Source organism: Astyanax mexicanus, chromosome 13 (genome assembly GCF_023375975.1).
Source record: "Astyanax mexicanus isolate ESR-SI-001 chromosome 13, AstMex3_surface, whole genome shotgun sequence".
Taxonomy (NCBI): Eukaryota; Metazoa; Chordata; class Actinopteri; order Characiformes; family Acestrorhamphidae; genus Astyanax; species Astyanax mexicanus.
In genome coordinates, this window is record NC_064420.1 from 49,074,146 (window position 1) to 49,089,444 (window position 15,299).

The following is a 15,299-nucleotide window of genomic DNA, read 5'->3' on the forward strand; positions in this document are numbered from 1 at the left end:
TTTTGGTTCCAAAACCTTTTAATAAAAGCTCGGTTTTAATGGTCAATTAGCAGAAACAAATATTACACTTTTAATAGTAGGTATACATATATATATATATATATATATATATATATATATATATATATATATTTTTTTTTTTTTTTTTTTTTTTTTTTTTTTTTACGGGTAATGACAGTTTAAAAACACTTTTATATGTTTCTTTCCCCCTTTTTTATGGTTTTATGGTACTGGAATGAAAAACATACTTTAAAAAACATTTTAGAAAACATTATTAATACTTTTTCATAAAGAATCATTTTTCGTTTAGGGAATGAACCTCATTCGTTGAGATCCTATAAATCTACCTATATAGAGCTTAAACCAGAAAGAGAGGGAGAAAATTGGAAAATTGACTTGTTTCATGGTTTTTAATAATATTGAAATTGAGCAAGAGATCAAAAATACTTTTATATGTTTTTTTTTTTGGGTAAAAACCTTTTATAAAACATTACTAATATCTTTTTATTAAGAATAATTTTTCGTTTTGTTGAGATCCTATAAATCTACCTGTAAATGAAGCTTAAAGCAGAAATAAAGGGGAGAAAATTGCTTGTGTGTTGGTTTATAAATCAAATAAATTATATAAAATAAATTATATATATATATTTTTTTATTTTTTTTTCCTATTCTTTTGTGGTTTATGGTATTGACATGAAAATAGTCATATATTCTTTCCCTCTTTTTTCTGTTTTTTTTGTGTACTGACATGAAACAAATAGTTAAAATACTATACAGATTTAACATTTTATAAAACATTATTAATAATTATTAATTAAAAATCGTTTAAGGAGTGAACCTCATTTTGTTGAGATCCTATAAATCTACCTGTAAATGAAGCTTAAACCAGAAAGATAGGAGGAAATAGATTTAATGTTGGTTTATGTGGCAGTGATATTTTTGTAAAATATTTTCATATTTTACACTTTTTCTTAACTGAAATAGAAGGAGGTTATTTTTTACACCTTGTTTAATATAAAAACATGTAAGGTTGAAGGGGTTTACTTACAATTCTTTAAAATAAATACATAAATAAATAAATATATAAATAAATAAATAATTGTAAAGGAAACAATAGCTTGTGCATCACTTTATGTTTTTAAATAATTAATATTTTTTTGTTTCTGGAATGTAGTACATTGCCTACTGTACTTAAAGCAGAAAGTCCGGCACACAGATATTCAATAAAAAATATTTAACTGTGTTAACTTTTATGTTTCAGAAATTATTGTGCAGTTTATATAATAATTATATCTTCCGTTTAATCGCTCATTTAAAACCCAGCCTGCAGATCTGATGATCGGTAGAACATAAACACTACAGGGTGCTGGCGGAGATGAGTTGTAGATCAGCGGGCCAGGCGGCAGCGCTGCACCTGCCGGACTCACAGCTGGTCTAATCAAAAGCGCGGGAATTCAATTCTGAGGTAAATCGTTAGCTAAGCGGCTAATTTACCTCAGCGTCCTGTATAACCCGCGGACGCTTCGTTTGCTCAGGTAAATGTTTATTTTTTTTAATAAAGCGTTCCATATATAGTCATATTCTATTACTGTTAATTATATATGATATTTATTATTGTATTTTTAAAGAAACTCGCTATTTTCTTTAAACAATTTACTAATGTTAAACAACTGTAATTAGCTAATTAGCGTATTTACCATATTATAGCAAACTACATTAGAGGTATAAATGTTCAGCTGGGTGGAATTTACTTGTTGGCCTTAAAAATGAGGGCTAAAGAGGGAAAAAATAAAATTTTTAACATAACTGGCTGTGGTTGTGTGGGCAAAAGAAATATAGCTAGGTATAATTGTGACTTTTGGTACTGTAACTAATTTTGTTTTATATAACGTTATATTAATTGAGGTTAAAAAATTAATAGGTTAGTTAAATATGTAACAGTTAACCTAAATCACTTTATAACAATAGAAAACTAGAACTAAGGCTAAAACACTAACCTAAATTCTTTTAAAATAGAAAAGGAAAGTTTGACTTGGAAAAGCAGCTAATAATGTTCAAAATACTGCTTTTGGAGTCCAAAACATATGTCTAAATGGTAGTGTGAAAATAATTTCAGCTAATGGGTCTGTGTCCAAAAACTAATGGCGAAATGCTGAAGTCAAAAATATTTGGTTCAATGGTGACATGCCAATACTTTTGTCAGATAGAAATTTGTCCAAAAACATTTGGTTTAATGGTGGAATGCCAAAAAATTTTGTCAGATAGAAATTTGTCCAAAAACATTTGGTTTTATGGTGGAATGGCAAAACTTTTGTCGGATAGAAATTTGTCCAAAACATTTGGTTTTATGGTGGAATGCCAATACTTTTGTCAGATAGAAATGTCTAAAACCTTTTGGTTAAATGATGTAATGTCAATACTTTGGCTGATATAGAAGTGTCCATAAATATTTTGCTAAATGGTTGTATGCCAAAACTTTTGTCAGCCAGAGAAGTGTCCACAAACATTTGGATAAATAGAGGAATACCAATATATTTGACTGCTAGATAAGTGTCCAAAAACATTTGATTTAATGGAGGAATGCCAATACTGATATAGCAGTGTGCAAAAAACTTTTGGTTAAATGTGTGTGACAAAGCCATCACCCAGAAGAATTACATAATACCACACTGTACTGTATTTTTAATATAACGTTTCAAGGCATGTCTACATCCAATACAATGAGATGTACAAGTGGGTCATAATTAAAAAAAATAGGCATATGTGCAAGAATATGTAAAGTGTATATAAAACATCTGATTCAAATAATCCATTTGTTATGAAAAACTTCCAAAAATATCCACAAGGACTCCCAAGCTTTCAAAACTTATATTTTTTCTTGGAAAAAATATTAAATAATATAATTTATAATTTATAAATAACATAATTTATTTATTTACACTGCTTTAAATCTATAATAATAATTAATTAAGTACACTAGCCTTTACTACTTTAATTGTACATTGTAGCTAGCTATATATGTATATATGTATTGTGCTGCTTTTTAGAACATATTTTAAAAAAATAGTTGTTACTGGACACTAGGGCTGGGCAATGTTGTAAAAAAAATTACCTTGATATTCTTTAAATATATTAATGATTCATGATTAAATTTTTTAGTTCTATACAGGCAGCACTTTTTATTGTGTTTCCTGTATTTTAATTTTTTTAATATTTTTATTTTATTTTATTTTACGAATAGTAAGCAGCTCCTTTTAGCCTTATGTGCAAAAATTTCAGTTTTGAAAAAAATTACAATATGAAAATGATTCTACCCCTTTAGGATAATGTCAAGAGTTTATTATGCCTAACTCTAAATAAAATATGACCTCATTTATTTTAATAGATTTCCAAGATGGCGACTACCTTCACTGAATCAATCTCCACGATTCAGGACTCGTCCCTAATTGGTAAGTGATGATATTTTTATTTTATATTGATATTTTAATAGTTGTTACTGGACATGTATCTTTTATATTTATTACATATTATTTATTTAACTTTTGCCTAAATCATCTCCTCATGATGCATGATTTTTACTATAACATAAAGTTTACTTCTTGTTAATAAAGGCTATAGGCTATAAATATTGCATAGTTGTTACGATGGTTGAAAAGCCTACTTACAATTACAATTACAACTTATTATTGAGTTTGATAAATATATCAATGTACTTACCTGTTCAGTACTGTCAGAAATTGATGAAGTGTTGTTATCCCAACATATCTCAAGGTCTCCTAACATTTTGTAAATATTGTTCCAGATGTGCAAAGCTCCTCCCATTTTGCACTGCATTGTGGGATTATGGTTTATAATATAACCACACTCTAAACCAACCAGTTCTAAATATGTATTGTGAATATTTACTTAACTGAATACTTTACTTAACTGACACTTATCTGTAATGCATACTTAAAAAGCAGTCAAGATGCACCCTTAATTTAAGTGCAATGAGCAGTACTGAAATCAGACACAGTGCCATTGTTGCACCAAAATTTAGATCGGGGGTTCAGTACATCTTTCCACCTACTTATTTATTAATGCATTATTCCTGTAGTTATTTACTTACCCATCCATTCTTCAACATCCATAAGAAATAAATGCTATACCTTCTAATGCTATACCCTGTAACACAATGTTTTATAAACGGATTTTGTTCTAGCCATATTTTAATATACATTAATACTGAAGACAAATAAATAAATAGATAATATTTTTCTTTGTTCAAGGAATGAAAATCACACTTTTTAAGTCCTCTCCCTCGAATAGGGCACTAAGAAATCTTCGGCAACTTCGGTTTTATTTTTTTCTGTTTTCAGTCACATTTCAGATTTTTAGATTTTTAAATCAGGTGATTTAAAAATGTAATCCAATTAATTACATGCTCTGTGATTAATTTAGATTAATCATATTTAAATCATATCAATCATCAAGGTATTTTAAATTTAATTCAAATTAATTTCAGATGAGGAGTAAATGAATAAACAGATAACTGGCATAGACTTAAAAGCTCACTGTAATGAACATCAGTTATTATTTCTGAATTCCACTTTTATTCCTCAATTCTGTGATTCTGTGCTCATATCAATATCCTAAAAGAAAAAAAAAACACACATCTGTTGGAAAACCTGGGGCAGACAAAGCCCGTGATTTAATGCAACTCCTCAGAAAAAAAAAAATCAGGCATAAAATACAGTCTGTCCATAAGTACCAGGTACAGTACTTTAAGCTGACATGTACATTTGCACTTCTATTAATACGCTATAAAATACTGAGAAGTACAGAATGGTCACATCAGATGAGACATAACCGAGAAACACAATGAATTCATCAATACATTGCAGACCTGATGAGAGTAAGAATTTAAACTATACAGAATGTACACTCCTGTTAATTTATCTAAGCAGAACATGGGGCGAGAATATCTGATCTAGAAGCTACTGTATGAGTGTATGTGTGTAGGGGGGTGCTTAAATCTTAAATTAATGTCTAACTCTGCAGATTCAAAGTCATTCATATGAAAGAAAATTAAATAAAAGCATTGAATCATAACACATGGCAGTGCACTGGACAGTATTAGCTTAAAAAACTCAATGACCCATGGATCAAGAAGTCATTCGTTGTACCCATGATGCACCTCGGTCTCCAGGCTCCGCTATGCTGCTGGTGGCGCATGCGGAACGCCTCAGAGACGCACCCATTCCAGCCTTACATCTGTATGTTCATGTTTCTATAACGGGATCTCCTCAAGTTCTCAGTCGTAGTGTAGCGCTGTGTAGAATATTATCCACACCACCTATTAAAACAGTAGATAATATTTAGCATATTAACATTTATATATCAATATTACCTTAAAACATCAGCTTTAGATCATCATCATGTTGATGCTCCACCAACTGTTATGGAGTGTAATTTTGGTGAAGCTGCACAGTTCCTCTCTCCAGAACTGTGTAGCACTGCTTAACCCGAATTATAATAAAGGTGTAAAATCCTGTAAAATCACTCTATTGATTCAGAACTTTTGCCCCCACTACAGATGCTGCTTCTGTACCACTCAGCTTGTCAACAAATGCATGTGTGCTTCTGTTAATGAGTGGTTGTTTAAAGCATTAGTGTATTTATAGCAGGGGGGAAAATGGAGGTCCAGGATAAAAAAATAATAATAATTAAAAAGTGGAGACATTTTTTATCAATTTTATTTAAAAATATTTTTTGAATACATACAAATATTGTTTTCTCCACTTAGTACTTCTTGGGAATCTAAGCTCAAAAAAGAAAATGCCTTTGGACAGAACACTTTTGGTCAATATTTGCAAAACAGCTTTGAGCCAGTAATTGCTAATTAAATACTGCAATTATTTACATTACTCATGTCCATTATTTAACCATTATTAATACGTTTTCCATATAAATACCATAAACTCGCTGTTTTTTTTGTTTTGTTTTTTATATATATTTGCTATTTTTCGTTCCCTGTGCAATACAGAAATGTTTGCACTTTTACACATGCACTTGTTGACAAGCTAGGAGAACCAGAAGCAGCATCTGAAGTGAGAGAAACATGTGGACTGAGGTGGTAGAGTAATATTACAGTATTTGACACCAATATGTTAAACAGTTTTATAGAGAGAGTGTTCTCCCCCTATTACAGTCTGTAGCACATCGCCATTATTAAAAACTTGTTTGGCATTTTTATAATTTCTGACCATACAAAGGGAAATTACCAAGAATAAAGCAAAAGAAGTCATAAAGCCTTCTTTGGTCAGTTCCCATGTTCCCCCGTACTCCTCCTCGTCCACTTGCTGGAAGCTGCTGAAGTAGACGTACAGGACCCCCGCGTTGATGACGCAGAAACTGAGGGGCAAAAAATAAAAAATACGGATATTGTACAGATACAGATATGACATAAAAGACAGTTCAGGCCCTAAAAAGCAAAACCTTAAAAACTTAGAGCTTACATATTTACAATAGAAAGATGTATTTTTATACAAGGATTGCGCGGAATTATGGGACTGCCAGGGACTGTAGAAATTGTTGCAAACCAAATTATAAAAACAACTAACTTGAACTTAGGGCATCAACTTAGGGCTTTTTTGGAGCCAGGTGCGCTTTCTCTGATGGTTCAGTACGCTTAGTCAAGTGTGAAAGCTGATAGAGTACCAATACTGGGTCCTTCTAAAAACGGCGGTCTGGGATTCGCTTGAGTGTTAATTTTCACAGGTGACTTTGATTTAGTTTTAATCTTTTAACTAAAATATATATTAGACTTTGTCACATTTTTGACATTTACTTATTATTATTTATTATTAGTTTTAGTCAAATAAATGTATTTTGTTCATATGTTCACTATTTTAACTAATGTTTATTAAAACTAAATTCTTGCCACATTATATGTTTTTTTAAACATAAATGTTTTAAAGCAACTGAAATATAATAACAGTTAAAAGCGAGACTAATAAAGCCAAGTTTCTCAAATTATACACTTCTACTGCAGGACAGTTTTTTACTAACATTACTGGCTTCCAGTAGCCTAGACTTTCATTAAAAAACAAGTATTCTCAAATATTACTTATTCTTGCTGGATTTAACGTTAACTTGTGTTAAATGTATGTAAAAGTTTATTCCACATATTTTGTTTCCATGGGAGCATAGTTGAACTTATCCCACTGGTATGGCGGAGGAGCTTGGGGCTGTTCTACCAGATAATCCAGATGACTCCAGTAAGGTATGGATAACCAACATTTCTACTTACGTAAGGTAAGAGTATTTGTACTTTATTACTCAACAACTCTGACAGCATTTTATAGCTTACTTTTTTTTTATTTTCTGTGAGTAGGTGCTGTTTAACTTACATGGCTATGCCCAGGAAACCCTTCAGTGGAGCGACTCCCCAAATTATTCCTAATACGATGGCGATGATCTGACGAAACCAGTAGACAACATCTAAAAATTCATCCTGTAGAGGGAAAAAAAAGAACATAAAACAAATGCAGGAAATACAACATAAAATTTGATATACTAACAAAGGTCCAATAATACAACTGCAAATAGACAGGTGTATGCATTATTAAGTGTAATGCACTCTAAAGCACATTTGTTTAAATTTGCCTGACAAATTTATTCTTCTGTTTCTCAGAGACACTGTTTTAAAACATATGCTCTTCTAATTTAATGCTTTTTAACCGATTAAAGAGTAAATCTGAATTATTAATCTGTATATAAACTACTGATAATTGCTTATGCCTAATTCTAATTGTTGTGGTAATCACAACTACTAGTTATGTGTGCATTGACATTTTTATTGACTGCAAAACATGCTGTAGTTTATTTCCAAACACTATAAACTGGTCAGACAAGAGCTTTACCGCTCTCTAACCTCTAATCTGAACTAGGGCTCAAATTTCACAGATTAGGATCAGAGCAGAAAACACATTTACCAGAACCAAAAACAGTTACTCACAGGAAACTTCATACCTTTTAATCTGAATAGGCTGTTTTTGTTTAGGCAATATTTTACCCATAAATAATTGTATAATAATATTAGTTATTTTTGTAGTTGATATAATAAGAACAGTCTCATAGCATAATAATGAAACTACATATTTAACTTTCAACAACTTTTAATTTAATGTTAAGTTTATTATTATTTAATTTTACAAATATTTAATAATTGCAATCAGAAATAAAATAAAATAATTTTTAATCAAAGTCAGAATGTTACAAACATTTTGTATGGCAATCAATTTTTACATAACTTTGAATATACAGTTTTATTTTTATATAAAGATGTGCCTATACATAGTATATATCTATTTTTAGGGTATTGAGAACCAAACAAAAACACTATATTACACTAAACTACCCTATATTACAATGATTTAAAATAAGAGATATATAATACATTATTATTAATTAACAAGAATTTATTTGTTGAGATCCTATATGTTTACCTAAATCAACCTAAATGCTAGTCAAGACACAAAACTATATAATCTATACAACAAAACACATAATTTTATAATTTTATAATAATTTTATAACATATACTGCGTGTGTTACTCCTGTTTTAAAGGGAGAGCTCAGCCCACACAGGCCTTTATCTACCCATACGCCACGTTAGATTTGTTCGCCTGGATTATCTTCTTAAATCCGTCTGGCAGTTGAAATCTCACAGGATCCCACTGTAACAGTACCGCATAGACACACACTGTGTCATTCGCACCAATTATTTGGGCAGAAGGGTTGCCGGAACATCCTGTCTCAAAAATTGTTTGAAATCAATGATATTTTAGTAAGCACTGCTCTATATAGGGTCTAACACTTGTTGCTGGTGTTCCAATTGTCAATGGTATCCTTAGCTCCCAATAAGATGTACTATTAAGACCCCTAATACACTTAAGACTAGTGTCTACACCTGCTGCATGATTTAAAATAAATAGCACACTACATACACTGAGTATCTACGAGTTCTACACCTATAATACTGTATTAAACATCCCAGATCATTAAAAACTACCAAATACAGGGTTCATACTGTCATGAATAACCTGGAAAAGTCATGGAATTTTTAAAATAGCAGTTTCCAAAGGCCTGGATACGTTTTGGAAAAATAAAAATGCACAGAAAAGTTTTGAAAAAGTCATGGAAATTTGGTCTACAAATCTTTGTGCTTTACTTTATCAGTGGAAAAAATCTATTTTGAGCTAATAAATACGTCAGCACATAGTTAATTCAGTAATTTAGCCCGACACAATAGCGCTCTCAGGATCTGTCACTAATTTTTTTCTTAAAAATTGTGTGTCAGATTTATTTTAGGCCTACTATAATCAATTTTGATTATAGATTTTGTTGATTTTTGTTTTTATTGTCCATGTCTGCACTGTTTTAAAAAATCGTATGGTCATAAAAATGTGCTTTGACGGTATGGAAAAGTCATGAAAAAATCATGGAAATTTATTGGTTAAAAAGTGTGTGAACCCTGCAAATATCCGTCTTTTTTTTGTAACAAAGGGTTCATCATTATGTGCAATCACTGTAAAAGTGTATAAGTGTACAGTTACCTCACAAGCTGCAAATGTCACAAAAACACTCTTACAAACATCCATAAAAATAACAGTACTACAGCAGTTTAGCCTTGCCCATAAAGCCTACAAAATGAGTAGTGTTTCAACCTAGACTGCTATTTTGAGTGAGTCACAAAAAGGTCAGCCAATCAGAACAACTCTTGCCATATTTTCTATGATCCTTTAACTCACATTCTTCTCTATTAAAGCCTCTTTGAATGTTGCTGACACCTTAATGTTATTATATGCTTTTTGTTTGTATACTCTTCATGTAATACTTTCATACTCATTCGGTCGCATTTATACTGTCATAATCTATCTCTGTGATAATTCATTTCAAGCACAGTGTCCTCTCCTTTACGCTCATACTCACATTTCTCCTATTCCTTTTCATTACTTATTTACTTATTCTGTCTCCCTTACATATACGAACACTAGCATCGAACAGTAACTTCTTTATATGTTGTCTCCTTTATACTGTCCATTATACTGCATTTTCCCTTCCCACCCACCCATATATATATATATATATATGTGTATATATATATATATATATATATATATATATATATATATATATATATATATATATATATATATACACACATATATATATATATATATATATATATATATATATATATATATATACACACATATATATATATATATATATATATATATATATATATATATACACACATATATATATATATATATATATATATATATATATATACACATATATATATATATTAGGGGTGTCACGATCTCGATATTTTATCGAAATCGAATCGAAATGAGGTCACGATCTCGAGTATCGAAGTCAAAAAGAGGATCGACGATCCCTCCCGCGCGCGCTACGCAAATAGCGCAGCGCGCTACGCAAATGGCGCGGCACCAACACAGCGCATCCTATTCATTTAAATAGAGATAGCCACTGCATGAGCGCAGTCGGCGGGAGTGTGATCACTGTTTTTATCTGTCCAACGGGGGGAGGGGGGGCGGGGGTTGGGCGCGCAGGTTTTGTATCTGTATCTAACGGAGGGGTGGGTGCGCGCAGGTGAGAGCGTGTGAACTCGCTGAAATGCGTGTGTCAGTGTGACTTGAGAACACTGACTATAGATCACAGTGAGGTGGATTAAAAATCTTAAACTTATAATTGACTACACCTGTTGCTTTCCATTGAATTAAAAAAACATCTTTCTCTCAGATAAAGTAAACACAAGCGTGTTTCTGACTAAAATAAAAGCTTTTCAGGAGAGATATAAGTTATGTGTAAATATTTATAAGACAATACCCACATCACTTATCTAACCAGCCTGTACTGATTTCTGCCCCCCAATAATGCTTTCAATAACCTCTTGTAACCCCTGGGAGCCAGGGGTTACACTCTAATAGCCTTTAATAGTCTTCAGTAGCCTTTAAAAGACTTACCTGGCGGCCGTGGTGTGTCCACTAAACTCCGTAGTTATAAACATCCTGAGGTTAGCAGCGCGCTAACTGACCTGTTTATAATGTAATCCGAGCAGTGCCTCCGTGTCGGCTGTTCTAACCTGCTGCTGTTAGCTGCTTGGGCTGAAAGATGAACTGTAGTGAGCTGTATTATCCGGTTAGTGGGGTTAAAACCTTTATTTGTTTACAGAAACAGTAAAAACGGACTGGCTGAGCTCTGTAGCCCGTGGCTGGGCTGTACTGAAGTAGTGACTGAGTGAAGAGAGCGGGGCTTGTGCTGCTGCTGCTAGTGGTTGGATGAAGAACTGCAGCTTCATGTAATGAGCAGTTTCACCAGCCATCCACACACAGCTCTGATAAACTGCTTGTTTTAATAGTGCACACTGTTGCTACCAAAAAAAGTCACTAGATGGCATTACCATATATATCTTAATAAATAATAATATTTATAATAATAATAATAATAAATATATTATTTAAATTTTATGAGGCATAAAATAATAACAAGAAAAAAAAACAAGAAAATCGAGAATCGAATCGAATCGTGACCCTCAAATCGAAAATGAAATCGAATCGAGGATTTAGAGAATCGTGACACCCCTAATATATATATATATATATATGTGTGTGTATATATATATATATATATATATATATATATATATATATATATATATATATATATATATATATATATATATATATATATATATATATATATATTCAAATAATCACTCACTCATTTCTCTTTTGTACCCCTTGTTTTTTTGTGTAACAGAGCTATCCCTTGCCCTAAGAATTTGTACAACCTTTTAAGCAGTTATAGTTATAGCAGTGGAGCGCTAAAGTTCATCAACCTAACTGCTGGTTAACTAGTTAATTTTATGGCCTTTTATGCCTTCAGAAAGTGTAAAAAATGATTATTGTCCGACCCTTAATTGGACTAGCTTTTATTTTATTTTTCCGTTTCACCTTAAATGCTGCAGCCATCTGTTGCACCATTTAAGGTGGACAGGAAAGTTAGCTAGCTACTGAACTACATACTGAGACAAACTACTTGTGAATTTCTTTGTGCTTGTTAGCCCTAAAATATTGAAACTACACATTAAACTATGGTAATACAGTGGTTTCCCCTCCCCCTCCATTCTAACAAGAATCGAGACACCCTCCCCCTAGGTGTGTACATGCAAAACAGAAGGGTAGGGATAAGTGGCTCAATTTAAGATAAATGTTCTTTCCTTTATAGCCTCTTTTAATCCCTTAACACTCTCTTACTCACATTCTCTTGTATTCTCTCACCATTAACACTGATAACTCGCCTCTTTTACACTTTTTACACTCTAAATACTCTCCTACTACTCACTTATTCTCTGTCTCTCCCCAGTCGTTATCACAATTTAATCTTGTTTACACTCTCAACTCTCTTTGTAATCTCTCTCTCTTCATATTCGAACAGTCTCCTTTTTTTTTTACTCACTCACACTGTCACTCCTTTATACTTATTTTCTTTCTCTCTACACTCTCATATCAATGGCTTTCTCTCCATTATACTCTCATACTCATTTATACTAACAACATACTAACATCTTCTCTGTCTTCTATATTCCATCATTTATACTGTCTTTGACTCTTTATACCCTCATACTCTCTCTTTATTCATATGCACTTTCATGACAAATTCAATATACTCCTCTTTATACATTAATACTAAAATTTTCTGTTTTACAGTCTTATTTAAACTCTCTCACCTTCTACACGTTGTATATAGATTTTTTTATACATATTTTGGACACTTCTGCCCTGTCCTCTACACTGCTGTAATATTGTAATTACTAAAGGATAATCTTATGCTCCAGTCCTCACACTCTTCCCTATACCCCTTATTTTTGTCTTTTATAGTTTTTCTTTTATACTGTCTGTCAGCTTTTGCATCCTCATACTCATTTGTTTACTTACATTTACACTCATTCATAGTCTTTACCATTAGACAAACATATTTTACGAATATAGTCTCCCTAATACTGTTTGTTTCCTTTATATATTCACATTCTCTCACTCTAATTTGTGTTTATACTCTCTTCTCTATACTTTAAGTCTCTTTCACCCTCTACTTCTCTTCTATACTCCTCTTACACTCCTTTTATCACCTTTATACCACAATACACATTCACTCACTCACTCACCTTCACTCCCCAATACTTCCATTCTCTCTGATCCTTTTATATTCAAAATAAACCTCTTTACACTTTTGTACTCATTCACACCCTCCTATTTAAGTGCTTATAGTCTCTCACACCCAGTCTCTATCGCTGTACCCATGTTTTACACTCAAACCTCTCACTTTTAACATTGTGTGCAATGTCTCTACTTACATACTGTTTGTTTACTTGGTCACTGAATACCAAAACACATATTTTGGGAAATTATTTTTCATTATCATATATTTTTGGTATATTTTTGTGTATATTTCCTGACATTTTTGTGTTGCTGTAATATTGTAAACTGGGTGGCATTAATACTCCATACTCTCTCTCTTTTTTACATCCTCATACTCGTATTTCAATACTCCCAATCTCTCTTTCTCTAAATCCTATATTCTCTGAACTACTCATTCTCTCTGATTTCTATACTCAAATACTCGTATTCTCTCTCTGATTACAATACTCAAAATACTCACATTCTCTCTCTGATTACAATACTCAAAATACTCACATTCTCTCTCTGATTACAATACTCAAAATACTCACATTCTCTCTCTGATTTCTATACTCAAATACTCACATTCTCTCTCTGATTTCTATACTCAAATCCTCGTATTCTCTCTCTGATTACTATACTCAAATACTCACATTCTCTCTCTGATTACTATACTCAAATACTCACATTCTCTTTTTGATTACAATACTCAAAATACTCACATTCTTTCTGATATCTATACTCAAATACTCACAATCTCTCTCTGATTACTATACTCAAATACTCACATTCTCTCTCTGATTACAATACTTAAACCCTTACAAACTCTCTCTCAATTATGTACTCAATTACTTACATTCACTGACTTTGATTTATAGTTACTCATATTTTCTGAATTCTATACTAAAAAACTCACATTCCCCCTCTGATTTCTATACACAAAAATGCTTAATTTTTTTTCTTTCTTTGACTTGTATAGCCAAATACTAACATTCTCTCTCTGATTACTATAGCCATATATAATGTGTTTATATGTACCTTATCCTCCCACACTGCTTTGCTGCTCACTGCTTTACTCCATGTGTTCAGTTTGACTCCGTTACTCTGAGCTGCTGATTCCTCTTTCTTCTTGCTGCTGCTGGTGCTGTTCTTCATTCTCGGGTTCGGGTTCTGGTTCTGTCTCGATCTCGGATGAGTTTTGTGGTTTTATGTTTTTAAGCTGCAGCTTCTTTTGGCTCTATTTCGCTTTCAACGCCGTTCATTAATGCTGTGTGCTAAAGCCTCACTGCGCATGCGCCTCTCTGGCCATTCAGACACTGCGACGTCTGTACTTCTCAACCAATCAGAAAATTTCCTTTAAATCCGAGAAATGGCAAGGAAAACACTAACAGCGCCACCTGTTGGAGAGGAGTGCGCAAGGAAGCGTTAAATAAATAAATAAATAAATAAATAAATAAATAGTGCACTATGAATTCAATTAACCATACAGTATTATTTTACGCTATATGATAATAAATCAACAATGTAAAAAAAGATAACTAATAATATTTAACTTAATGCATAGATTATTTCTCATTATTAATTAAAGTTATTTACAGTAGAGTTAAATAAAATAGTGAACAAGAAATAAAGTAATAATACAATCAAACGAAACCATAGTCAGTCATAAAACATTCAACATCAAAACAAAAATGACAAAAATACAGTTATATTAATACATACATTTATTTTTATTATTAATTAAAGTTATTTACAGTTAAATATATAAACAGTTAAATCATAAAACATTTGACATCAAAACAAATGACAATAAACAGATATATAGTTCAGTAAAAGTGTTTATTTCATTTTAAAAATGTTTTAGGAACATACAGTCTAGGTGAACGTGCAATAGAAGAAAGCATAAATGCAATACAGTTAAAATATTTCTCAAATTAAACAACATAATAAAATACATTACAGTCCTAACTCCCAAAAGTTAAAAGTAAAATGTGAACAATGTCAAGTCAATCCATCTAGTACAAATGAACAAGTACAAATAAACAG

At 31.8% G+C, this 15,299-nt stretch overlaps 1 protein-coding gene and 1 long non-coding RNA gene across 2 annotated transcripts; one reads left to right on the forward strand and one right to left on the reverse strand.

The window, feature by feature from the left end:
- Positions 1–1,299: 1,299 nt before the first annotated feature.
- LOC125780652 (uncharacterized) lies at positions 1,300–7,395 on the forward strand. Its single transcript, XR_007423923.1, has 3 exons — positions 1,300–1,535; positions 3,386–3,449; positions 7,192–7,395. It is a non-coding gene; the product is annotated as an uncharacterized LOC125780652 (long non-coding RNA).
- On the reverse strand, positions 4,657–14,582 carry rab5if (RAB5 interacting factor). The gene is made up of 4 exons (XM_007233824.4): positions 14,292–14,582; positions 7,392–7,495; positions 6,264–6,393; positions 4,657–5,335 (listed from the first exon to the last, which is right to left on the reverse strand). Exons 1-4 carry the CDS (start codon positions 14,406–14,408, stop codon positions 5,294–5,296), a joined length of 393 nt encoding a protein of 130 aa, XP_007233886.1. The 5' UTR covers positions 14,409–14,582; the 3' UTR covers positions 4,657–5,293.
- Between the last annotated feature and the right edge of the window lie 717 nt (positions 14,583–15,299).

Bases quoted from the DNA above. Each gene is read 5' to 3' on its own strand.
- rab5if (XM_007233824.4), bottom strand. From the start codon at position 14,408: ATGAAGAACAGCACCAGCAGCAGCAAGAAGAAAGAGGAATCAGCAGCT. The intron at 7,496-14,291 runs GTACATATAAAC...TTCCCTCTACAG, and splicing joins AAGCAGTGTGGGAGGATAAG to GATGAATTTTTAGATGTTGT. The intron at 5,336-6,263 runs GTAATTTCCCTT...CTGTTTTAATAG, and splicing joins CTTCTTTTGCTTTATTCTTG to GTGGTGTGGATAATATTCTA.